Below are 26,709 nucleotides of genomic sequence, written 5' to 3'. Positions count from 1 at the left end.
CAAGAGTGTAAGTCTCCTCTACTCGAATAAAATTAAAAATTACCCTAATTCACATTATTTGTAACTTGTCTTTTTTCTCTCAACATTTATGTGTGATTGGTATTTGAGATACTAATTATTTATCATCTTTTGAAAGCATAACATGTGTATTTGTCTCCTTTTATGAAATTTGATTAGTTAATTGCTCTAGAATAACTTGTTTTTCTTATCAATTTATTTTTAGTTATTCGAATTTTTATATAAAAAAAATAAAAAAAAAAGGAAGGAGGCGCTTGTGACTTGACTTGTGGGTTAATGAAATTTAGTTCTTGATTTGTTTGCTAAGTATTAATGTTTGCTCTAATTGATTTATTATGTTGAGTTTCCTTTTAAAGTTTGATATCTTATTCATTGTATTTTGATTATTTGTTAATCTTGAATGATTTTTTTTAATTGGCCTATTTTTGGAAAGTATCATGATTTATTCTTGTTTCTTTTTATTTATTTATTTTTAAAATAAATTAAAGGAAAAAGAGTGGGGCGGTTTCCTCTTTGTTAGTGGGCAAGGCAGTTAATTTTTGTTTCCATTTAAATTGGTTTCCTTTTTGCTCCTCTTTCATATATTTATTTAAACCAATTCTTTTGTCATTTAAATCTCACCATCTTCTCTTCTACCCGATCCCTCTTTGTTGGTTTCTTATCTCTTTGTTCTTTATTTTCTTTTTCAAAATTTCATGGCTAAGACAAAGAACTTAGGGCATCCAAGCAAAATGGTGGATTCAGAAACTGCTCCCTGAAATGCTTCACATGTGCCTTCAAAATCACCTCGTGCTGCTGCAACTGCTTCAACTCCAGAGGATTCATTGCCTCCTCGGCGTGAATCAAAGAATGTGGCTGTAAAGAAAGCTTCTTCTTCCATTTCCACTTTTAGAAAAAGGGCTCCCAAAATCGTAGCTCAAAAATTAGTGAGATCCGTCCGATTACCCAAATTGTCCAGGTCCGATTCGAAGTCTTCATCTTCGACTAATAATGAATCTCCTTATCAAGGCACTGAGTCTCCTCCTGCTGCAACTGGTGTTGCTTCTACGACATCAACTCCAAAGGACCCTTCCTCTCGGACCCGTGCCGAACAAGCTTCTCTTGAGAAGGAAGCTCGCACCAAAAGGCGCCATGACAAACCTATTTCTGCTGCCAAAAAGCTTAAGCTGAATCCTCCCTCAGCCTCCACGAGTTCTGATGGTGAAGAAGAACCCATGAAAGTGTCTTCTGACAACTCTGAGTCCAAAATTAAGTCCTTTTCTTCTGAAAAAGATCTTCCAGAAGATGTTGTTGTCTCCTCTGACAACGAAGAAACTGATCTGGAGGCTGAGCCACCCTTGCAGAGCTCACCATGGCAAAAAGAGAGCGAGGCAGAGAGATGAAATCGTTTTGGGTTTTTTAAGAAGAAAGAGAATGCGTTTTTTTCAATAGGAAATATGAGTTTTTTTATTTATTTATTAAAGTCTTATTTTTTTTAATTTATAATTTTTTAAAATAAATTTTATATTATTTAAATAATTAAATTATAAAATTTTATGTGGACCAATAAAATTGTGCCACGTGTATACTGTGTACACGTGAATAATTCAGCATGGCAGTTTACCGTCAAAATTGGATGGAAGTAGTAAACTGCTAACGATATCGTGGTTTTAGAAGTTTTGCCGCTAAAATTTAAATTTTGAAGGTTAAGTCCAAGCAAAGTAAAAACAGTAAGAATTATTCTTTATATCAATAGTATGATATTGGAGAGTACTAGGCACTATGTGTCTTTTAACATATCTTTTTGGGTAAATACAGGCATAAGTACCTAAAGTTTTAAGTTTGTAAGCGGCATAAACCCAATGATTTTTTTTAGTGGCATAAGTACCAAATGTTTGTAAAACTGTAATTTTCTCTATTTTCGTCAGTAGAGACTCCGTTTTAAATTTATTAAAAAAAGATTTAGAAGTAACTAATACTACATATTTTCGTCCAGACCAAATAATCTAAAATTTAGGTCTTATATGTGTCCTGTTTAAGATAATAACAGAGTTTGTACTGATAAAACTGGAAGAAATTTACAATTTATAAACATTTGGTACTTATGCCGCTAAAAAAATCATTAGGGTTACGACGCTTATAAATCCAAAATTTTAGGTAGTTATGCACTATTTATCCTTTTTTTTTTTTTATGTATTCTATATAAGTGTCCAAAACTCTCACTCCATCCATATCCTTCCTACCGACCTAACCTAACTCCTTGGTGCCAAACAATAAATAGATAGATAGAGATAAACCATACATACAAATACAAGTGAGGATATAATAATTACATTTTATTAAGTCTTAAAAGGCAGCCTATGGCCTTTATTTGCTTATTTGAAAACAAACTCTATAAATAACGCCACAAAAATCCTTCTACTTCCCAAATTAAATTAAATTAAATCCACTGCCTCAAATCTGAAACCCCTCTCTTCTTCTTCTTCTTCTTCTTGTCCTCAGACCACTCCTCCAACCGCCGCTCCTCTGCCCCGGTAAATATCTATGTTCTTTCTTGGTTTCTCACTTTGAGGGACCATTGATAATCTCTTTATTATTATGTCAAATTACATCATTATTTTATTTATCATGATATATGAAACTTTAACTCATTGTTCTTCTATTGATTGATCTCACAATCAATTTAAATTTATGATTCCACCTCCTGAAACTTCAATGCGTCTGAAATAGATAGCTCTAGTTATAAAACCTGAATTGTGTTAGATTATTGTGTCTTTTTCCTTAGTTACTCCTTAAATCTATGTTAAATATATGTATGTATATCAAGCTTTCATTTCTCATATTTTTGAGTAGAAAAAGTATTAACAGTTACTCAAAACTACCATACACACAAAAAGACCTCACTCATTTTGAGTTTGAAATGACCTGGTTTGTGGTTTCTCAATATACATTTCACTTCTTCCTACCTCATTTCTCGCCTTAGCTTGTATTAAATTGGTTTTACAATGACTTAAATATGACTATTGCTATTCAAAATTAGTTCTTTTTATTTCTTAAAATTGAAGTAAGGTAATTACGATTGAGATATGGAAATATGGTTTCACTATCATGCATCGATTATTCATCGTTGTTTTGTTTTCATTGGTGCTTATTGTGTGCTGTAGTGGCTTATGTGTTTTTTGTCAGAGCAAATTTTTGGTTTTGGTTTTGCCAGTGTTATAAACTTTACATATTTGTTTTAATTTGTATCTAATAATGTTAAATTTAATTCTTTGATTTTTGGTAGGGGTGGAGATCTAGAAATTCTATTAACTTCTTAAGGATGTCTAACAAATATGATTTGGTTTTCAAATTCTCAATCTGCTATTTCTTTTTCTTTATGTTCAATCCTGATTTTTGTTTTTGGCTGAGTTTTGATTTTGTTTATTTCCATCATTTTTTTGAGAGAAAATAGAAATATTCATTAATAGACAAATCAGATAAAATCCATTACATGAAAATATAGGCTCGTAGAGCAAAATCAACAATAATAGGCTTATCAAGCCGTTTAAAATAAAATAAAAGAAAACCTTAACAACAACCTCAACTAAGGGTCTAATAAGCCACCAACGTTTCCATTAACTTTTCGATTTTGTCATTAGTCTTCTTCTTCTTTTAATTTTTATGGGGGGTCTAATTGTCTAAAATCAGTGTTGTGTCTTTGGATTGGCTCAACATTACATAATTGAATGCGTCAACTTATTGCAATTTTTAAGTGAATGATTTAACATTAGAAACCAAAAAATAATTAGAGTATGTGCTTGTTTACACTTTGGTTGGTGCCTTCAGTGGTTAGCAGTATGTCTCATAGACCTGCTCTTGTGCTTTCGTGTCTCATTTCAGTTACTTATTGAGTGTAATTTAGTGCAATGCACTGGAGGGGGGCAACTGATGTATTCTCTACTTGCCTGGATTTGATTTGTTACGGTGTTAGGAGATTGTCTCTAGCCTTTCTTTTAAAGGATCTGCCTCCTCGATATTCTAGGCTTATTTAGCAGTCTTATATTGTTACTGTTTTGTTCAATACTATATATGTGTTACTTTGTTTTAATTCGTAGTGTGTCTTGTCCTAACATCATCTGCAACCCATTAATGACTTATTTAGTATTGCCATGTCGTGAAATGTTGTACCTTTAATTTGTAACGAAGGGAGGAGACTTTGAGCCATCTTCTCATGTTTTCTGTCTATATACAATTGATGAATTCTGTAGCTTTTGAATTACCATTTTATCTGTGATCAGAGTCATGTAGGGTAAGCTTTCCTAGGACCCTAGGTGTTACAAAATATTGGATGGATGTATTACCTTTGCATGTTGGTTTCAAGAATTGTTTTGCGTATGAAATCTCATCATGGGTTTGGCAATTTCAGATGGATTTAGAAAGCACAACTGAAGCTACTCAAACCAACGGAAATGGGGAAATCGAATCTTTTTTCAACTTGGCTCCTCCTTTAAGGAACAGTGCTGATATCAGAGAAAAGCTAGAGAATTTTATCAAAATAAATGAGATGGCATCTGGCAAGTTCACTTTTTGGTTCTATCACATAGATACTTGTATGCAATCTATAGGGTTGCTTTGGGTTGCTTTTGTCCCATTTCCTTTGTGCTGATCATTTCAAATTTCGATTGATAAATACAGGAAATGGAGGAGCTAGGAGGGTTGTGTGTGTAACATCTGGTGGAACCACTGTTCCCCTAGAGCAACGATGTGTTCGGTACATTGATAATTTCAGCTCAGGCCACAGAGGAGCAACATCCACAGAGTACATTTGTATACCATCCTCAAATTATCTATGCCGTCTTTATTACTTCTAAATAGTTCTTAATCTCACTTGTAATATTCAGGTATTTTGTGAAGGCTGGATATGCGGTTATCTTTCTACATCGGAGGTGATTTCCTGTTTCTAGCATAATTTTTTGTTTGTTCATTTTCAATTTAATCACTGGAAAAGGTGTACAATACGTATTATAACAATTACAAGTCATATCTTGAACATCATGCCTTACTTTTTTGCAGGGGAACCTTCCAACCCTTTTGTCGGTCTCTTCCGGATGATCCCTTGCTAGAATGTTTCGAGTCAATTGATGGATCAAACATTAAAGGTTAGTAGATTGTGATGGCCCAGCAAATTATTGCTTGTATTTTTGAAAGAAATGTGTGTCATTTTTCTTATTATAAAATTTTACTCTTAGGAGTCTTTTGACACTGAGAATGACTAAAGTTCATTTCACCTTCAGTACAAGATTCATATTCTGAAGCAGTAGAAAGGGCCATTGCTGAGCATCATTCTGTATGGATAGCTTCTTCTTTCTGTTTATTTTTTTGTCTCTAATTCATTTTCTGTTTTATTTATTTTTGCTCCATTTCACTTTTGGCTCTCTAGGGAATTATGTAACGGTTGAATATGCTCAATTTAACCTTGAACTCATCATGTGGTAGGAATATGGTTATATTGCAGGCTGTGAAAAAAGGATTCTTGTTGAAACTTCCTTTCACAACTATATTTGAGTATCTTCAGGTTAGATTGAGTTGGGTTTTTTTCAATTGTTCGTGCTAGTTTTTTGTCTGAAAACTCATACACTCTTCCATTACACCAGTATTCTATGTGTATTTATTACATGCTCTTTGTCATTGGTCAGATGTTACGAATGATTGCTTTGTCTACCAGTAATCTCGGACCAAATGCAATGTTTTATCTTGCAGCTGCCGTTTCTGACTTCTATGTTCCTTGGCAAAGCATGGTTGGTGTTATTTACCATAATAATAATAATAATACTAATCCTTTTCAACAACGGAATTGTCGTGTCTATGTAATATGTTGTATTTATAGAGGAGCAATTAGAAATTTGGTCGCTCGTTGTAGTGATGATAGAATCATGGACTAATTCTTTTACTCCTTAACATTTTCCTGTCTTTTTTTTTTTTTATTTTTTCTTTTTACATCACTTTGCAGGCAGAACATAAGATTCAATCAGCATCTGGCCCTTTGAACATGCAACTTGCTCAAGTGCCAAAGATGTTACCAGTGCTTAGGCAAGAGTGGGCTCCAAAGGCTTTTCTCATTTCATTCAAGGTCACTACCTTAAATGCATAAACTTATTATTCAAAATTTATTAGTATTGTCAATGATTAAAATGGATTAATTTTGGTTGGACTAAAAGAAAATGTGATGGCAACAGCTAGAGACAGATTCAAAGATTCTTTTGAAGAAGGCAACTGCAGCTCTTGAAAAGTACAAAATGGATATGGTGGTAGCAAACGAGCTGTTAACTCGCAAGGAGGAGGTTGTGGTTGTCACAAGCAGTGAAAATATTACAGTTCGTAGAGACAAGAATGAAGGTGTTGATGACGTGGAAGATCCCCTAATTCAACTTCTTGTTGGAAGGCATTCAACACATATTAACACCAATTCTTCTTATGTTCAATGATATATCTTAGTCTCAAAATTACTAATTTGTATTGGATTTGGGGTTTGTATTATTTGCAGTGACAAGCAACTAAGCAAGTTTGCAGTTATTGTCACTAGCAACAATAAAATGTTTCTCTTTGAATTTATTGAGGAAATAAGATAGGGGTTTTTACAAAAAAATATTATATTTTAGACAAAAGTTTATAATTTTATTTTTTTTTTACAAAAATACTGTTTTTTTATAAAACAACCGTAAAATAATAAAATAAAATAATTAAAAATAACAGTGAAAATTTAACACAAATATAAAAAACACACAGTATTTTCTTAGTATTTTTTTAAAAAATATATATATAGTATTTTAGAAAAAAAAATTTGCCCCACATTAAAAGAAGAAAAAAAGTAAAAAAATTTAGTATATGGTGTAAAAACTCTAATAAGATATAGTATAATATATAATTTTCTTTTTTGACTTAGGATCCATTTTGCACCGTTTTTGAGAAAGTTAAAAATTGCTTTTTAAAAAAACTGTGATAAAAAAGTATTTGGTAAACAGTAAAAAAATATCTTATTAAATAATTTATCTTAAAAGTTAAAGTTGGTTCAATTCAACTTTTAGAAAAAATTATTTTGATTAAAAGATTATAATAAATTAGTTTTATACTAAAAATATATTTAATTATGTATTATATATTACAAAAATAATTAAAAAAATATTTAACATAAATAATATTTAAATTTCTTATTTTTTATTTCGTTTTAAAAAATATTTTATATTTATATTTATATTTTGGCTAATTAGGATTTTTTTTCCTGAACTTTAACATGTACCAAATCATGCCTCCTGAACTTTTTGGCTGTTAAAAATTTCCCATGAACTATTGAGATTGTTAGATTTAAGGACTTTTGTCTAACTTTAGTAAAAAAATTCTAACATGGATAAAAGTTCAGGAGGTATGATTTAGTATATATCAAAGTTTGAGGGGCATGATTTAGTAGATATCAAAGTCTGTGGAGTATGGTTTAGTACATAAACAATCAATGAAACAGTAAAATTGAATGAAATTAGACAAAAGTCCTTAAATCTAACAATCTCAATAGTTCAGGGAGAATTTTTAACGGCCAAAAAAGTTCAAGAGGCATAATTTGGTACATGTCAAAGTTTGAGGGAAAAAATTCCTAATTAACCTTATATTTTTATTATTAACAAACAACATAATGTAGTCATAAGTATAGCATAGTGGTTTCACATTTCTCCTCACAAAAAGGAGGTCCCAAGTTTCAATCCCCCTCCTAATATAAAAAAAACAATATTAACCGAATTTCTTATAAACTACAATTTTTTTTACAAGTGATCAAAATTTAATTTAAAAATATTATAAATTATTTTAATCAAATGTATATAAATTTAGGCTATAAATTTATACTACTGAGAAAAAATAATTAAAAGTATATAAAAAATAAAAAATTTATATAACATATTATATATATATATTTGTGATTATAATGAACTAGATTATCATATTATAATAGAATCTTAACAACTCTCAGTACTTTAAAATTTATAATTTATCATACTCAACTTAGTTTTTTTTCACAGTTTTGTTATAGCTATTTTTTCTCACAACACTGCTGCAACTAATTTTTCTCATAACACAATTGTGTCCCTTAATGTTAGATAACTGCAACATGTACAATAATAAATAATGAGTTATTTTGCTAACAACATTAAGACTTTATTGTTCAATCTTCTAAGATATATATTTCTTTTTCATGTTAGTGATATTTTAATAATGCAACTTATAAATTAGTTAAGCATATATACCTTAAAGTTACATACAATAATCTTTCTTCAAGGGAAAAAACTCTTCATTTTTTCTGTAACTACATTATGGTGCAATCTCAATATTATAAGTATTTTCTGGTATTTAGTAAATACTACGCAACACATGCCTTGCTCGTGCAAATGTTTCCTAGTATTAATATAAAACTAAATAAAAATTTGTACATATGATTATTATCTACAAACCGAGATTCAATTTCAAAGGTTCATGAAACCCATGCCAACTAATTCATATTCCTTACAAATCTAAAACTTCAAATCCAAAATAAAAATCACAATCAATGATCGCAACACAAAAACATAAAATTTAAAATGAAACTCAAATATATACTTCGATTTCAAGCTCCTCTCCTTCTCTCTACCTTAGAACGCCTTCAGAATCCAGCCCCAACTTGCGCCTTCCTTAGCACAACCACCTTGAGTCAGCACATTGATTGTTTAACCACGATATTGTAGTTTATGGTGCCACAAAAGCTAGACTTTAAAATGCAAAGATTATGATTATTTTTTAAAAAGAAATTGCGAAGAATGTGAAATTTTTGTGTTTTCATAACATTTGTCAACGTTATTAATTGATGCAAAGAAAAAAAGAGATATTTATAGTAGGTCTGTAAATATAGATTGGACTTTTCGATGACATAAAATTGGCGCAAACCTAGGAGGCATGAGCATGACATTAAATAAAAATATGGGCATGGATTAGATACGATAGGATGTTACAAATTAGCACGATATAATAAGAAAAATATAATCTTAAGTACGACACGACACATAAATGAACTAATTTAAAAGTACGATATATTAGAAAACTTTATAATTTGACATTAATAATAATAATAATAATAATAATAATAATAATTTAATTATATATGATGAAACAATAAAACTATTAGAAAATACAATATTAAAACTATATTAATTTATGAGTTAAATATATGAATATTTATAGGGAATTACCCCATATACTATTTTTTAACTTTTTTTTAAATTTACGGTTTGGATTTTTAAGTAGTTGCAACGCGAGTTGTTTCTATGTAGAATTCTGTAAAAGTGTAAAAAAAAAAACTGTTTTGAAGTATAAAAATTTTAAAAAAAAAACCCTATTTATTAACAAGTATTTAAATTCTTATAATTATATTACTCTTAATTGTGTGTAAAGTATTATTAAAAAATATATAAAAATAATTAAAAATGATATATATTAAAAAAATAAAATGAGAAAGTAGAGTTCGAATTATAAGAAAACAAGTTGACTTATAAAATGGACACGTGGGTTTGACGTGAAAAACAAAATTTTACAAAACTATAACTAAAACAATTGAAAGAAAAGTCAAAATATTTTCTTGGGGAAGAGACAAGTAGTTCCGTCCCTGAAATTGGACCGGCCTTTTAAAGTTCGGTACGGATCCATCAAAATTTCACACAATGCGGTATGGTCCCTATTTTTATACGGCTGTAATATTTTAAGAGGCAATATTTACTATTTAGAGCTCTTTACTTTACTAAAGATGCGAAAAGACACTTAGTTATTAGTGTCTAATATTTTTTTCAGTGTCATACTGTTATTGGTATAATTAAGTATTGGATCTCATGTAATTTAAGAAAATAACTTTTAAATAGTATCACTAACTAATCTAATCGTAAAAGGCTATTAATAGAAAGTGTTGAACACCACTGGACACTAGTGCTTAATAACATTTATTAGATAGTGGCCTTCATATATTTTATAATGATAATGAAGTTATATTTTACTAATTTCACATTCTATGGTGTGCCTTTGACACATTCCACCTAAATGTTAGATCGATTGTTAAAGTTAGACTTTTGCTGAAAGAAACATCATTGGTTTTTATTATCATATCAAAGGGGCATATAGTTATGTTACTAATACTTTATATAAAGGATAACCATTTCGACTAGTAACGATGATTCAAAACAACATCTAATCTATGGATAACAAAAAGGAAATAATAAAGAAAAGAAGCACCAATAAATATTGGTAGCAAGTAGCAACCATTTCATTAAACAACTTCTTTAATTAACTTTACAAATTAACTAAGTAGCACTAGATTTAGTACTAATTCATCATTGGACCATAAAAATAAAAAAGCCGTCGTTTAAGACTTTTTAACCTACAAAACATAATTCAACATGATCGATCTTTCATTGCATATATATATATATGCTGTATGCACATACATGCATGTTGAATCCCATATATTAATTGTTCATTTGAGAAGATTTAGTGCATATGTATACATATAAAAATGAAAATATGCATATATTTGAGTAGTGATATTATAATTAAGATGGAACAAGTAATTATGCGGAGGAGTGACGAGGACGAGCAGACCAAAGTGAGCTAAGCGCGCGCAGACGGTGAAAGTAGTCCCCTAAGGCGAGCAATGCCCGTGCAGCTTGGTTGGGCCTTAGAATACGAGCCATTTGCCTCATTGTTTGTAGCCTAAGGTGATCAGCCTACATTTATTCCAATCCAATAATGTATGTATACATACATATACATATATATGTAACCAACCATCCAACAAAAACTAATAATTATACAATTAAATCTCAAAATAATAATAAAAAATGATAAATTCATTAACTTTTATTTTTACCTGGTTCACAAAAATCTCAAGTGCTTCCAACTTCTCTATAGCATCGGCCATTATAGATTCATAAGCAGCTTCAGTTATGGGATCAGCTGCCATATTAAAGGCCAGATTCTGGTGAAGTTTATCTATTCCTTGTGACAGAGCATCTTCAGCTTGCTGTGATGATTGCCTAAGGTTATTTACACCTGCCACTTGTTGATCGTTCATTGGCTCGATATGTGGCATCACAACCTGGTTATACAAAACACATCACTCATCACAACCAACCAATCAATTAATTCTTTTTTAGTGGCATCCCGCCTTTCCTCGCATCCTAACTTGTTTGGGTTAAGGGTTCAAATCTCACCACAACCCCTCATAAACAGGTTTATGCTAAGATGAGAACTCTCGAGATTGGATTAGGTATAAGGCTCTTATAGCTAGCACGTGATTCGTGAGATTATCTAAACTACCGAAGGAGTAGAGAAGGAATCTGCAACAGGTGATCTCTTTTCTTAAAGAAAAAAAGAAAATATAAAGTTAATTACCTTAAGAAGGTCAGAGGGACGAAATCCTCCAATCCAGAGGAAAAAACGTTCAGCTGGGGTTCTCCATATTCCAGACATTAAATAGAAAATGTCTGACTTGGCAGCCTCTTCTTTCATCTGGAAAAGATTGTAGTAATGGTTCAAACCATTCTCTACTAACATACCAAGTTCTACATCCGATGCTACTCTAGCTTGCAGTGCATTTCTTAGCTCACCGTTCTGTCTGTTTAGCTCTTCCACCCAATACCCGTATTTATTATCAAATGCTACCATTTCTGAAAATTAAATTTAAAAAAAAAAAATGAAAAAACCATTTTCAACAAATCAATCAACTCCCACTCACTCTTTTTTATTTGAATGAAAATACTATACTTTCCAAACCTGAGTTCAAACTTGATGAGCTATTAGTATTACTGCCTATGAATGCTGCACCCTGTTCATTATTACAAGATATATAAATTAGATGTTATGTATGATGTACTATATATCATCATGTAGCAATATTGATAATAATAATAATGAATTCACCTTACCTGCTTCCTAGATCTCTCAAGTTCTTGCTCCAATTGGGCTAGTTTCATACGGCTTGATTCTAATTGTTGAACATAAGCCTATACATAATGTAATAGTTATAATAATTTAATTAGCCCATTTAATATACATGCCACTTGTTCATTATGAATTAATTGAACAAGTTTTATTACAGATTATTTTTGAATATTTATATATATATATATCAGTCAAATCATGAGCATCAAAATAAAACAAGTTTCTTTTAACCTTTTTCCGCAAACGACTTTTTCTTGCAGCTTCACGATTTTGTGCCAATCTTCTCTGCACCTAAAAAGAAAATATACGTTTACATATTCATATTCATATACATATAAAGAAAAGGAATATTATCACTTATATGCACAATACGTAACCTTGTTATCATCAGTAAATTTATGAGCTTCTTGGTCATTTTCTGAAGGTCCTACCGATTCATGAGATATAAACTCAAGCTAGAAAAGAAAGATGTCCAAAAAGATAATTATCACATGTATCAAACAAAGTAGTTTAATATATATAGTCTTTGATTAATATAAATAAATACCTTGGTTTCTTGACTAGGAACCACCTCCTCAACAATAGTTGAATTGGGTGTGTATAAGATGTTATTATTATCATTTTCAAAGGAGTTTTTCCACATGGCCATGGGAACCTGTCTGAATGGCTCATATATCCCCATTTCTCTTGACCTTTCAAACTGTACAGTTGATGAAGAAGAGCTCATACCCTGTCAACTAATTAACATCATTATAATTACTACTATTAATCAATATATGCCCTTTCTTTGGTATGATTTCATTTGGGTGTGATCTTATATATATATATATAGGTTTATTAAATGTTGGGTTCACCATTTCACAACCACAACTCCAAAACTAATATACATTTATTTACTTTATAGCATTAAACAATTGGGAAAACTCATATCTTTTATTTTTATTTGTTCAACAAGGAAAGATAAACTACCATATTATCACCTCTGATAAAATCCTTCAGTCAGAGGCCTTGTTTGCAAAACTGGATGACTACAAAATCACCACCCAATAAGACCTGAAACATCTAAAATAAAAATCATCAAGACCCAAAATATAATAAGGAAAAAAAAAGCTATTTATGTATGTATATATATACAGATATAATAGCTGAAGAAGAAGAACAACACTATAATAAAGGTCTGAACTTTGAAATCATGTGTTGTTTATCTTTCTTTTCTTCTTCTTCTTCTTCTTTTTTTTTTTTTCTTTTTTTGTTTCTCATTTTCCATCTCACTTTCTCAGTAACCAATCAATCAAGAGTTGAACAGAACAAAACAGAGGAATTCAATAAAAGAAGAAGAGAAGCACAAAACCAACTAACCTTAGGAATGAAATGCAATGGGCCCAAGTGAAGAATGAGAGATGAGAGAATGAATTAAGACAGAGTGTAATTGTAGTATTGACTATTAAACAGTCCTGGATTTTGGGAACCCAAAACAAAAACTTCAGAGAATGAGACTGCTAAGGATATTATAAAGCAAAACTAAAAGCAATTGTCACCAAATTATTATTATTAAATAAAATAAAAGAAAGGATAGAAACTTGCTCCATTAAAATAATTCAGCTTCTTTTGCCAAAGTGGTACAGTAAACCCGTTTGTGTAGCCATTGTCCCTACTTCGTACCAAGTCACTGATGTGTCTCATTGCCACTCTTCACTTTTTATTTTGTTTTTTTATACGAAAAAATAAATAAGGAAGAAAAAAAAATTCATATTAGGAAAATTTGTTGACATCACCGGTGCCATCATATCATGTCGTAATGTGTGGTTGAGATGTATTCATGGGTCCACTAAGTGAAAATCGGGTAGTGACACGTGTACAGATTCAGGTGGTTGATGATATTGGACCCGTCAATATACTATATAGAATATAATTGTTAGACAAAAGTCTTTAAATCTAATAATCGTTATAATTCATAAGGAATTTTTAACGGCCAGAAAAATTTAGGAGGCTACATGTCAAAGTGTAAGGAGAAAAAAATCTTAATTAGTCTTTTGAAAAATATACAAAACATTTCTTTTTTAATTCTTTTTAATTATATTACAAATTTCATATATAAAATGATAGGATATTTGTGTAGTACACTACACATCTTTAAAGGTGTTTTGGTAATAAAAAAAAATTAGTTTAATTTTTTTTAGATGCCGAAACATAATAAATATAATTGTATACTAATCTTGTAACTTAAAAATAACCCAAATAAATTAATATATTTATTTTGCTGAAATTTCAAATCATATTATAGTGTCTAACTTATTATTTTGTCGCTTTTACCGAAAGCCAACAACACAAAAGAGTGTAGATTGGAGATTGTATTGATTTGTTTGTGTATAATATTATATTAAAATGTGTTGAATATTATATATGTTGGGCTCCGTTCTTCTATTTTGTCAAGTCACTACTTCATTTTGCCTCCCACATTAGTATGATAGCCCTCACGGTTTTATTTTTGGGCACCTTCCCAAAAAGCCTCATACTAATGGAGTTGGTAGAACACTTATATTCAAAACAATTCTTGCCTATTCTTCTAATGTGGGACTTGGGTTGATACCCAACAATCCTCCCCTCAAACCAAGGACCACATACTCGTGGCCTCCCCTCCAACGAAACTACCTTAGACTCTCGATCTCATGGCCTCCCCCTCCAGCGAAACTACCTTAGACTTTCGATACAAGGCACTATATAGATCTTCAATCGCGAGGTCATCACATTGAAGGCTTCTCCCACACATCGCAAATGCAATCCACTATCCTAGTGCTCATAAACATTTGGCTCTGATACCACTTGTTGGGTCTATCTTTTCCACCTTATTGGGCCACTACCTCACATTGACTCCCAAATTAGTATGATATTGTCCACTTTGGGCCTAAGCCCTCACGATTTTGTTTTTGGCACCTTCCCAAAAGATCTCATATAATAGAGTAGGTAGAACACTTATATTCAAGACAACTCTTACCTATTCTTTCAATGTGGGACTTGGGTTAATACCCCAACAATATATTTGTATAATATTATATGAAATTTTGATTTATATCAAAATATAGTATATGTGTATGTATATATAAGTAAATATTAAACATAATATTATATAAAAATATGAGATATAATATTATATAATACAATTAAAAAAATATTAAAAGACACTAGTAGTACCTAGTATATTTATATGTGTCAATATTATTATTAGTTTAACTAAGTATTAGATCCTTTATAGTCTAATATAATAACTCTTTAAAAAATATCGTCAGCCAATCATAAAACAACACGTTTAGAAAATACTACTCTAAAATATCTATCACAATGCTCGTAATACAATTTACCAAACTCGATCTTGAAGTTCTATTAAAAAGAAGTATCATTATTGGTTGATGGCATACTATATACATATGCTGATGTGTCAATACCCAAGGAGGGTGTAACACGCGTCCCATCTGTCTTAGATGCTCTTTTTACCTTTGATTTTCTTCCTTTAATTTAAAATTTTATTAAGTTAAAAGTACCAACTAATAATATGACACTATTTAGTAATAGTGGCAATTTTATAAAAATTATTACACTAATTTAATTTCCATTAAGTTCCAACTTTTTGTCAATTATTTACAATTATGTTAAGAAACAACACGACTAATACGACAGTATTTAGATTCCATTAAATGATTTTATTTTATTTTTCAGTGGGATTCCTTTGGAATTTTTTTTTTTTTTTTAAAAAATAAATTTATTAAGATTTTTTAACTTTTTCGGTAATTAAAAAATAGTTTAATCAACCCATTAATATTATGAATATTCATTCAGCTATCGTACGTCTTTCCATAGTTATAAGATTCCTAAGCTATTATATGACATTAATTACATGAAACCAACATGTGAAGCTTTAAAAAATGCAGTGGACATATAAGATGCTTACCATATTAGAGTGAAGAAAAAATAAAGAAATAAATTGCTTAGAAATAGTATCATTTCTATCTTCTCTTTCTTTTATTATTTTTCATAAACTAAAAAATGTAATCATTTAATGTTTATTAAATAATTATATATAATATTATTTTAATAATTTTTAAAGATACTTAACATTATGTAAATTTGAAACTTTAAGACAATGTTTATGGAAATTTAACACAGTAAAAATATAAAAAAAAAATATCACAGTAAAAATATGAAAATAACAAAAAAATAAATATTTTTAGAAAAATCCCAAGAATATATTGCACGAAAAACCATTACAACAAGCTCTAACACCTGTCAAATTAAGAAACTAATTAAGCCCCCTTTTACAAAATTTGAATGAATCTATAAACCAACCCTGATTATCTTGACTAATTCTACTATTGTATAATAAACTCTATTATATACATCAAACATATCCTCGAAATTATTTCTATGGTAGAAAGTTTATGTCTAAATATTTAACTAGAATATTAAAAATGTTACTTTAGTTATTATTCCTTTATTATATAATATAATCCCTTAGATGCTTAAAATGACAAATGATATAATATCAAAATATCTCTCCAATCCTAAGCAACTCTAAAAGATGCTTAAAATGTCTACATAATATCACAATATAATATTTTATTTTGTCTTTCATTCATATCATTTTTAGTAATTTTTGTTATATAAGTATCTCCAACCACTTTCTCTATTTTTTTAGCTAAATTTTAATTAAAATAGCTAAAAAGTTAAAATAGAAAGTAATTTTTCTATTTTTGCTCTAATTATACTCTCTATTTTAATTAGTGTTTGATTATTTTAAAAATATTTTATAATTTAAATTTATTATATATAAATTAATTTAATAAAATAATAAAAAATAATAATGTTTTTAATTAAAATACTATTTAAAAAATTAGTAAAAAAATAGAGAACTTTTTATCCATTCTGAATCACTTTTTGTATGGTTGGAGCTTATTCTTTTAGGAGGCGTTTAGTTGGGAGGAATGAAAATATAGGAATAGGAATGGGAATGGGAATAGGAATAGGAATGGAATGGAATAAAATTTAAAATGCATAAAAAAATTGATAAAAAAATAATTAAATTTTTTTTCTTGTTACATTGGAATGGTGATTCCATTCTTTTTAAAATGGAATAGCCATTCCACCAAAATGGTGGAAAGAGCATTCTATTGGAATGTCATTCCAATACTTTAAAATGCAACCAAACAAAGGAATGGAATGAAAATTGTTTCCTTTCCATTCCATTCCATTTCATTACTTCCAACCAAACGCCACCTTAAAGTCTATTCCTTATTTTAGATAAAGAGTGTGTTTAGAAAACATGGTTAGAGATGCTGCTTTAATAAAAATATGGTTATTTTTTTTAAAAAAAATTATTTTATAAGAAAATTCAAAAAAAGAAAAAGTAAAAATGATAAGAAAAAGTTTAAGATAACTAGATGGGTAACCAATTATCTTATAATTTTTTCCCATATTTTTTATTTTTTTAAATTTTTTCTATAAAATATATTTTTTTAAAAGTAACATAGCCATATTTTTACATAAATTGTATAAAAACTAATAAAATGTGTAATATATTAGAATGAAATATTTGAAAAGAGAAATAAAGGATACAAGTTCAGTTCCATATTTTCCTAATAATGTAAAACTTATTACATGGTATAAGATTGTAAGACTATATTTCGTAGTGTAATAATAATTAGCATGGATAGGTAATTAATACAAAAAATTCAAAGACAAATCATACTATGAAATTTCATATAACTTTGATCCTCTCTAACCAAACATGCACGTACTTAGTTAGCGTTTAGTTGGAGGTAATGAAATAAAAATGAAACAATTTACATTTTATTTCTTTAGTTGCATTTTAAAGTATTAAAATTTCTAATACAAAATAAGAAAAAATTTAATAATTTTTTTCATTCTTATTCTTATTTATATTCATATTCTCATTTTTATTTCTCCCAACTAAACGTTACCTAAATGTATAACCGACTCTTGCTTTATAGAGAGTTTCGGGTGCTGTCCTAAAAAGGGAGGTACAATACACTATTTTTTTTTTAAAGGAGAGCATATTTAATTTCTTTTCTTTTTCTTTTGGCTGTAATGTAAACACAATCCTTTCATGTTACATAGTATTCATTTAATTTAGTACTACTGAATCAAACCTAAAATGAGGTAACTTTTTACTCCTAAACAAAATATTGGTTGGTTTATCTGTTAGAATTTGTTTTTATTATTAGTATTGTTCAGTGAAAGCACTTTGTTTAGTGTATAGACTCTAGATAACAAGTTAAACTAGGGTTAAATATTTCAAATAGGATATATATATATATATATAATTGTCAGTAGAAGACCCAAAAAAGTAGTGACAAATTTCTTTAGGTATCTAGAACATGTACCTCACTTTTGACATAATGATCATTTTTAGTGATGCATTATCTCAAATAATTAAAGATCGATGAGACAATAATTTTAATTATATAATGTGAACAAAAGAAAATAATTGATAAAAAGTGTGCATGGTCTCCTTTTTAATTCCCATCCAATTTATAAAAGCTATATACTCGAGACATATATATATATATCCAAAACACCCATGAAATTTGATTACATAATAGATCATTAATTAATTAATTATTAGATTCTGCCTATAATTTATATACCAATCAATTTAATTAATTAAAGCTGAAGTGGTAAATTTAATTTTATATCTCTAATCAATTTTAAATCCCCTTATTAACTAGATTTATTAGTGCATTTATTTATTTCTTTTCTACAATATATTTTTTTTCTTCATATAAATAAACTAATAAAGTTGCCATGCAAAAACATAATATATAGAATATTGTGGCAGTATATTCTTTCCTTCCTTCCTTCGTTTTATTTTTCTTCCTTTTGACACCCCATGTCAGACGAAATTATGCTGTGTCAACTTTGCATTGAAGGTATAAAGAAAAAGTAGAAAATAATATTTTAGAATAAAAGTACAAATTTATATATATTATAACTACTATAATAAGAAAATAAAAAATTAAAAGGGCCAAGTGGAGTATGCATGAGAGAGAGTTGGCAATTAATTTGGAAATGTAGGGCTTTTCGTTACATGATCACCACTGAGGTGACCACCAATTATTGGAGTATGATTTTAAATATTTTTATTTATTAATTTGGTAATTAAAAAGATATATATACTTGACAAAAATTTAATTATTCTATGAGCCTTTCCAAAAAAAAAAAAAAAAAAAGAAACTTACTTATATGGTACATAATGGCTTTGCTTAATGGGTTCAATAACTACAGAATACTTCTTACATATATATGTTATATATATTTGCCATCTTATCCTATTAAACAAAGAGATTTTGATTCATTTTAAGCAAGATCCTTTTGATATTAGTTTAGTTAAAGTTGATAGGAGATGAGTGTATAAATATATATATAAAAAAATAAAATAACCGATCAGTAAACAAAAAAGAAGCAAAAATTAGGTCCATTAAAAGGGTTCACTAATACAAAAAAATAAATAATAAAGGAAATTAAAAAAGACTTTAACTTTACCTTTATTAATGCTTCAAAAGTGGATCAAATTGGTTTTGTTTTCTTTTTTTAAGTTGTCATATTTAAGTAGCATCTACTTTTTCATCCCATATCACTTATGAGATAGATTTTTATTATAAAGTGATCTTTTCTTATAGTGCTGATGCCAAGCCAAAACACATATCAAGTATTTTAACGATAACATAAATAATATGTATAATTCTTGGCCAAAAAAAATAAAAATAAAAATAAATAATATGTATAATACTTTTAATGGGTATTATTAATGTACTATTTGAAAAAATTAAATTTATATGCTTAATTTTGTTATCTATTAAAAAGAAAAAAAAACTTCTGGTTTGAGGTTGTTGCTCAAATATTTAATAAAAGTTTAAGTTGAATATTTTTTATATAAAATATATTTTGATATAGTGTAAGTTTTTTCATATTTTTTTTAATTACATAGTTAAATTAATAAGTATAGAAGTTTAATTTTTTTTATTATTAGTCGTTAAATAAAATTTAATAATTTAATATTTATAAATATTTTTTGTAGTAACTATTAATAGTTATTACCTAGTCAAAAGTACTTCTATATAAATATTATATATATATATATATATATATATATATCATAAAATAAAATGAATCTTCCTTTCTAGGCAATTAGTAAAAGCTATATACGCATAGGGTTTGGTTTGGTTTGGATTAACCTCCATCTTTGCCTACCTTTTTTTTCTCAATCTTTAAATATATAAATATAAAATTTATAAATTCTAAAATATTATTTGTTTTTGGCATGGAGAAAAAGAAATTGATGGCACAAATATTTAAAGTACACGCAAAGTGTACAAAGATATTGGTGAGGACATATATAATTGACTAGTGTATAGTAGCCATGGCATAATTAATAAACTAAAGAAAAATTGTATATTTATATATAAATATTGATCACTATCAACGATTCCAATTAAATATTTTAATGAAAACCTAAGGAAAGCATCAAGAGAATATTGACATTTTTTCTTCCTACTTCCCAACCCAACAAAACTATATAGATTCATTCTCCACCATTAACACTGGAGAGACCTTTGAAAACGAAAAAAGAAAAAGGAAAACTTAATTAAGTCATCACTAAATTGCATGTATGTATTTGCAAATTATATTCTACCTATTATTACTCGTCAAAAGCCATTGAAAAATCCATATCAAAAGATGCTGTGATTTCTTTGTGTATATTTATTATTTAAGTTATTAGGATATTTTTGCTCCCTTGACATTTATTGAACTTTGTTTTCTAAACTTTTGAGACGGTTTAAAATTTTTCTTAAACAATTATGTACATTCTATACAGCACCAAAAGAACATGGCCTATAACTCTATTTTTTAACATCTTGTTTAATTCTCTTTGGTAACACTTGAACTGTAGCTAGAGATTCTTTAATTAGTTTATTTGGGCATGCCCATAGATGCCACTGCTGCCTATGCGTGTTATAGTGAGATTTCTCTCACCTAGAAACTCAAGACCAGACTCCTATTTAAATGACACGTGTATTCAGATTTTCAATGAAAGCTGAAATGTCCGTGAGAGACTTCTCGAAGTTTAGACCTCGCGCAGGATAAAACCAGCGAGATACTGCGAGTACGACCTAAGTCGAATCACGTAACCGTAATTCGCATTATGCAGGGTAGATCCAACTCGTATGTGTCAGGACATATGCGAGTATCCCCTCTATACTTCTGCAAAAGCATAGAGGTCAACTCTCTATGGTGCGAATCTGGTCCCAACGACCCAATAGCCTTGATAAACCGCTATAGGCTCACATGTCTAGTTTCTATCAGCTCGATATGCGAGGTCTACAAGAGGCGATTGCTTAAAGACTCGGACAGTCCCTAACGCGATAATAACCTTGCGAGCTCAATAAACGGAACATGAACAGTCAACTCGCAGATGCGGAAGACGCATACGTTGATGGACTTAGTAACTGTCACTCATTTATTAATGTTAACGTTGTTTGGGTTTAATTATTGCAATTCAATATGTAAATAATGGATTAACAATGAATGTGATCCTTATGTAACCGATTGGACACCTACTTTGTATATAAAGGGGTGATCCACCATGAAAATGGCACTTACGAATCCTTTGCTACAGTGGACTAAGCAGATCACAATCTGACTGAACCACTATAATTCTTTGTCTTATTGATATTTTTCCAGCCTTGTTGATTGTTCTTGCATTCCCAGTCGAGTACTCGACATTCTAGGTCGAATACTCGCACTTGTCACTTCTCTGAAAATTCTCTTTTTATATTAATTAAATAATACATTTTGGTGTTGCGAAATTTACTCAACAACAATGCCGATGATAAAACTTACTTCGTAAATTTAGAGAGCTTTGCCTGAGCTATCTACCTCAATATATAGCCTTGGAATTGTGGAGGCAGAGGTTCTCCAACCCAGCCAACTTCCGATATGAGTCCAGCATAGAGCGCTCAAGTACTGACAGTCGAAAAACAAAGTGGTCTCTTGTTTCTTTGTTCATTCCACATAACAAACATTGATCATCTTGCACTATCTTAATTAAATTTGATTGAACAATCTTTCTTTGATCATGTGCAATTTGTCCAGCACTGAAAGCCAAGCCATAAAATATATCTATACTTCGGTATTGTAATTCTATTCCACACTTTCCCATTCATGAATGATTGCAGTACCATATTAAGTTTCTTGTATTTCTCTTTCACTCTATAACAACCTGTCTCCAGTACCAACTGCTGGTATTTGGGACTGTATAGGCCCACCAATCATCTGTTCCAAAATAGACTATATGAACTTATAACCAAACCCAAAGCATGTCATGTTTCGTTGCTACCATCCAAGCATATTTTCCAATGGCAGCCTCATTCCATTTGGAAATTAATACTCCTAAATTCCAGTCGTCCTTCACTCTTTGTTCAACACTTCTCGAGCCATTAGAGTCTACCATACATTTTCATAAGAATTTCCTACAAATAGCATTCACTTTATACAGGATCTTTTTAGGTATTATCATAATTTGTGCCCAGGATAGCTAAACGAACCGAATCAACAAGAGTTACTTTTCCGGTATAGGATAGCTATCCTAGAACTCCAAACTCAAATTCTTTGAACCATCATTTCAATAATTACCTCACATTCTGCAACTGGAATTCTCTTTGCACAAATAGGAATGCCTAGGTACTATTATTGAAATTTTTAGATTTAAGAACTTTTATTTAATTTTACTAACGGGTGCCTAATATAGATGAAAGTTCAGGAGATTTAGTACGTGTAAAAGTTCGGGAGGCACAATTTGGTACATATTAAAGTTCAAGAGCACGATTTGGTACATGGACAATCACCAACATCAGTAAAATTTAACTTGGACAAAAATCCTTGAATTGAACAATTTTAATAGTTATTTGGAGAGAATTTTTAATGGCCTAAAAAGTTTCCGCGCAATATTTGACATGTTAAAATTCGAGGACAAAAATCATAATTAACAATTTATTTATATAAGTATATGTATGTAATGAATTTCATAGACTGGAAGATACATAAATGTATATTTAATTATTAAACTTTATCAATATAAATAAATTAATAACCCCTGGTTACCGGCAAGTATTTCCATCATCAATACACTTTTAGAAAAATACATTAGCTAGATTGATGTTTGATTAAGCATAATATATTTGATCGTAGGAAGTGATTAATCGGCTGTATACAAATTTAGTACCTTATAGTTTATTTATTTATTAATTTATTTTGAAAATAAGCGTAGATATATATTAAAGAAAACTAGACCTCATGGTCGTTACACAATATTTTCTTCGGTACAGAGTTGATCGGGATCGATCCATATACCTGGTGGGTGAAAGCCCACTTAGCGACATTGTGGGCCGCAAAGTTACAGTTCCTACTAACATTCGAAAAATTACAACAAATGAAATAATGAGAAGATTTAGTACAAAAGGAAACATAGTTCTCTAGAGCCCAATGGGACGCCTTCCCATTGGGAGCATTGATTGCTAATCTCGAGTCACTCTCCACAATAACATACTTATACTTCAAATCTAAAGCAACAGACACCGCCAAGCAATAACAGACCGCCGCTTCTCCACAAAGAGCCTCCGAGAAATCCAATCAGGACGCATGAATAGAAATCACCATCCCCAGGTGATTCTTAACACAACAGTTGTGCACATACTCTCCAAACCCACTCAAACATCACAATTTAATTTTATCCAATCCAGAGGTGGAGGCGTCCAGCAATCCTTCACAGGTGGCGAAGGACTAGGCATGAGAGAAGTATGTGACTCTGCAAATGAAGAACAAATTTGGTCAATACATTTTAGGAAAATTATTGTGTACCACCTCATTACGCATTCTCCATATTGTCAACAACAATTGAAGCATAAAGAAAAACATCCTCTACTCGGATACCCCTCTTATTAAGGCTCCAAATGAACTTCACCCAATCCCAAACTCGAATACCAGTATCACACACAGGGAAGATTTCCCACGGAAAAGAGCGCCACAAGTGCATCGCTACATCGCAGGTAAGAAACAAATGTTCTATAGTTTCCTCACCCAAACCACAAAACAGACAACTAGTATCTTCAATCTGAAATCTTCTTTTAATCACTGCTCGAATGGGGAGAGCTTGAGAGAGGATGCACTACCAAAGAACCTTATGACGCTCCATTATGCTACTATTCCAAAGTTTATTCCAAAGAGCAGGGGTGACATTACATTGGGGTGCTCTCTCCAAGGCCTGAGTCAGATAAGCCGATTTACAAGAGAAACGCCCATTACTCTCCAAGGTCCATAACCAACTGTCCTTTCCCAATCTAGGGGTGTTCCATCTTTCAGAATAGCTAAAACAGTCTCATGATCAAAAAGATTTTTTAGCTTATGAATATCCCACCCACCCCTAGGAGACAAGAGATCAGCCACACAATTATTATCTGTAACTACACTTCCATTTGGTTTCGGGACGAAACCTTTCAAGTGAGGGATCCAAGGGTCCCTCCAAATACTAGTGTCTCTTCCATCAGCAACCCTCTTGCATGCCCCTTTCCGGAGGATTGCACTAGCTTTTACAGCATTCTTCCAAAACCAGGAATCAGAGTCTTTGTACTTGCAGTTGAGAAAATACTTTCCCCTAAGGTATTTAGCCTCCAGAATCTTGCAACATAACGACTGACTCCCAGTTAGTAAATTCCACCCCTACTTAGCCAAAAAGGCAAGGTTCATTTCTTTTGTTTTCCGAAATCCCAGTCCCCCTAAATACTTGGGAAGGCAAAGTTTATCCCAGGCTTTGAGACAAAGGCCATGGTTCCTTTCAAAGCCCCACCAGAAATCGCGAATCAAACCATCAATTTGGTGGTTTGCATGGCATAGATGGGCAAAGACAGTCCCACAGACTTAATAAGGGTAGCCCTGCCCGCTTTTGATAATGTTTTAGCCTTCCACCCCTGAAGTTTAGATGTGAGATTCTCAAGAATGAAATTAAAGTCAGCATCTTTTTGTCTTGATCTGAAGAGAGGCAACCCCAAATACTTAATAACCCCTTCGGGAGTGTCTATACCCAGAGCTTCCTTAATTCCTCTCCTCATTCCAACCAGGGTATTTTTGCTAAAGAATATTGATGTTTTGAGTTTATTGACCTTCTGCTCAGACCACGAACAGAACTTTTCCAGACAAGTCCAAAAGAATTTAGCTTCATTTATTAGCCCGACCAACCAAGATGAGGTCATCAGCAAAGAAAATATGGGATAGCACTGGACCCCCCTACTTAGCTTTATCCCTTGAATAATTCTGTTCCCAAGCACTTCTTCTAATAGTCTAAAAAACACTTCCGCTGCGCAGATGAAGAGGTAGGGGGATAATGGGTCACCCTGGCGAAGACCGCAAGAAGGCATGATCTTGCCAACCGGACCACCATTAAGACAAATATTGAGTGAGGTGGTGGAAATGCACTGAGAGACCCAACTACAAAATTTTTGAGGGAATCCAAAACAACCAAGAACATGATCTATAAAAGTCCAACTCAGCCTATCATAAGCTTTAACAAGGTCTATCTTGATCGCAAAGAAGCCCTCTTTTCCTTTCTTCCTATTGAAGGAGTGGATAATCTCTTGCACCAAAACATTATTATCTTGAATATTCCTTCCTGGAACGAAAGCAGCTTGAGTAGGGCAGATAAGAGAGGGGAGGATAGGCTTAATTCTATTTGCAATAATTTTAGAAATGACCTTATACATCACATTGCAAAGAGAGATGGGTCTAAATTGATTTGGTCTCTTCGGGTTTTGCACTTTTGGAATCAGCACAACATTCGTAGAATTCACACCCTTGTGCATTCTTCCTTTGACAAAGAAATTAGTGACAGCATCACAGAAATCATCCCCAACTGACTCCCAATAGTATTTGAAGAATAAAACGGACATTCCATCAGGTCCTGGGCTTTATGATTACTCATGGCAAATAGAATACTTCTTATTTCTTCGCGGGAGGGGCACCCAACAACCTCGACCTGGTCCTCAAGAGAAACCATTTCCCTAAACAAATGGCCACAATCCAATGGCCTGTCATGATTAGATCCAAAGAAAATACCCTTGAAAAAATCCAAGAATTCCTGACCAATTAATTCCCCCTCATTTATCCAGACATTATGTTTATTCAAAATGCACTCAATGGCATTTCTCCTTCCTCTAATAGCAGCAGAGAGAAAGAAGAATTTGGAGCATTTATCACCATCCTTAAGCCACTCAATTCTCGCCCTTTGTTTCCAGTAAACAGCTTTCCTGGTTCTTGCTTCATTCAGGTTACGTCTGATGTCACACTCCAACTTCCAATCTCTAGTACCAGCAGGCAACAGCTGAATTCTATCAAGTTCTAGCTCCAAATCTTTAATAACCTCATCAATTTTCCCAAATTGCGTTCTTTTCCACTGAAGAAGAGCCACCCAAGTAGCTCCTAACTTTTTAAAAATGCGGGCGAGAGCCCAAGGATGGCCCACCAAATCCCAAGCGTTGGCAACAACAAGGTTGCTTCTAACATCCCTCGTCCAACTTTCCTCAAATTTGAAGCACCTCTTAAATTTAGACACTGTCCCTACCGTATCAAGACACAACGGTCTATGGTCAGAAGTACTAGTCTGGACAG

General features: G+C 31.0%; 2 protein-coding genes across 10 annotated transcripts; one reads left to right on the top strand and one right to left on the bottom strand.

The window, feature by feature from the left end:
• Positions 1 to 2,304: 2,304 nt before the first annotated feature.
• LOC115702238 (phosphopantothenate--cysteine ligase 2) lies at positions 2,305 to 6,678 on the top strand. The gene is made up of 10 exons (XM_030629692.2): positions 2,305 to 2,531; positions 4,406 to 4,553; positions 4,675 to 4,798; positions 4,881 to 4,925; positions 5,053 to 5,138; positions 5,274 to 5,326; positions 5,495 to 5,554; positions 5,676 to 5,777; positions 5,990 to 6,109; positions 6,216 to 6,678. The coding sequence occupies exons 2-10, from the start codon at positions 4,406 to 4,408 to the stop codon at positions 6,462 to 6,464; spliced, it is 987 nt and encodes a 328-aa protein (XP_030485552.1). The 5' UTR covers positions 2,305 to 2,531; the 3' UTR covers positions 6,465 to 6,678.
• A 3,606-nt stretch (positions 6,679 to 10,284) lies between these two features.
• LOC115702189 (transcription factor TGA3) lies at positions 10,285 to 13,536 on the bottom strand. 9 transcript variants are annotated; one of them, XM_030629678.2, is made up of 10 exons: positions 13,342 to 13,536; positions 12,952 to 13,044; positions 12,530 to 12,712; positions 12,360 to 12,437; positions 12,214 to 12,267; positions 11,967 to 12,044; positions 11,815 to 11,866; positions 11,434 to 11,708; positions 10,910 to 11,137; positions 10,285 to 10,766 (listed from the first exon to the last, which is right to left on the bottom strand). In XM_030629678.2, the coding sequence occupies exons 2-10, from the start codon at positions 12,952 to 12,954 to the stop codon at positions 10,611 to 10,613; spliced, it is 1,107 nt and encodes a 368-aa protein (XP_030485538.1). In that variant the 5' UTR covers positions 12,955 to 13,044; positions 13,342 to 13,536; the 3' UTR covers positions 10,285 to 10,610. The 9 variants fall into 9 exon arrangements, with proteins under 9 accessions (XP_030485538.1, XP_030485512.1, XP_030485499.1 ...); XM_030629652.2 differs by having other exon boundaries at positions 12,214 to 12,273; positions 12,530 to 12,719; positions 13,342 to 13,535; XM_030629639.2 differs by having other exon boundaries at positions 12,214 to 12,273; positions 13,342 to 13,535.
• Between the last annotated feature and the right edge of the window lie 13,173 nt (positions 13,537 to 26,709).

Source organism: Cannabis sativa, chromosome X, assembly GCF_029168945.1.
Source record: "Cannabis sativa cultivar Pink pepper isolate KNU-18-1 chromosome X, ASM2916894v1, whole genome shotgun sequence".
NCBI lineage: Eukaryota > Viridiplantae > Streptophyta > Magnoliopsida > Rosales > Cannabaceae > Cannabis > Cannabis sativa.
This window is presented reverse-complemented; position numbering and strand designations above follow the sequence as displayed.

What these genes read in the sequence shown, in the direction of transcription:
- LOC115702189 (XM_030629639.2), bottom strand. An exon ending in TTGAGAGATCTAGGAAGCAG is followed by an intron (nt 11,867 to 11,966) that starts GTAAGGTGAATT and finishes AATAATGAACAG; the next exon opens with GGTGCAGCATTCATAGGCAG. An exon ending in CTCATCAAGTTTGAACTCAG is followed by an intron (nt 11,709 to 11,814) that starts GTTTGGAAAGTA and finishes TTTAATTTTCAG; the next exon opens with AAATGGTAGCATTTGATAAT.
- LOC115702238 (XM_030629692.2), top strand. Translation starts at nt 4,406, where the DNA reads ATGGATTTAGAAAGCACAACTGAAGCTACTCAAACCAACGGAAATGGG. An exon ending in AGAGGAGCAACATCCACAGA is followed by an intron (nt 4,799 to 4,880) that starts GTACATTTGTAT and finishes TGTAATATTCAG; the next exon opens with GTATTTTGTGAAGGCTGGAT. An exon ending in TGATGGATCAAACATTAAAG is followed by an intron (nt 5,139 to 5,273) that starts GTTAGTAGATTG and finishes TTTCACCTTCAG; the next exon opens with TACAAGATTCATATTCTGAA.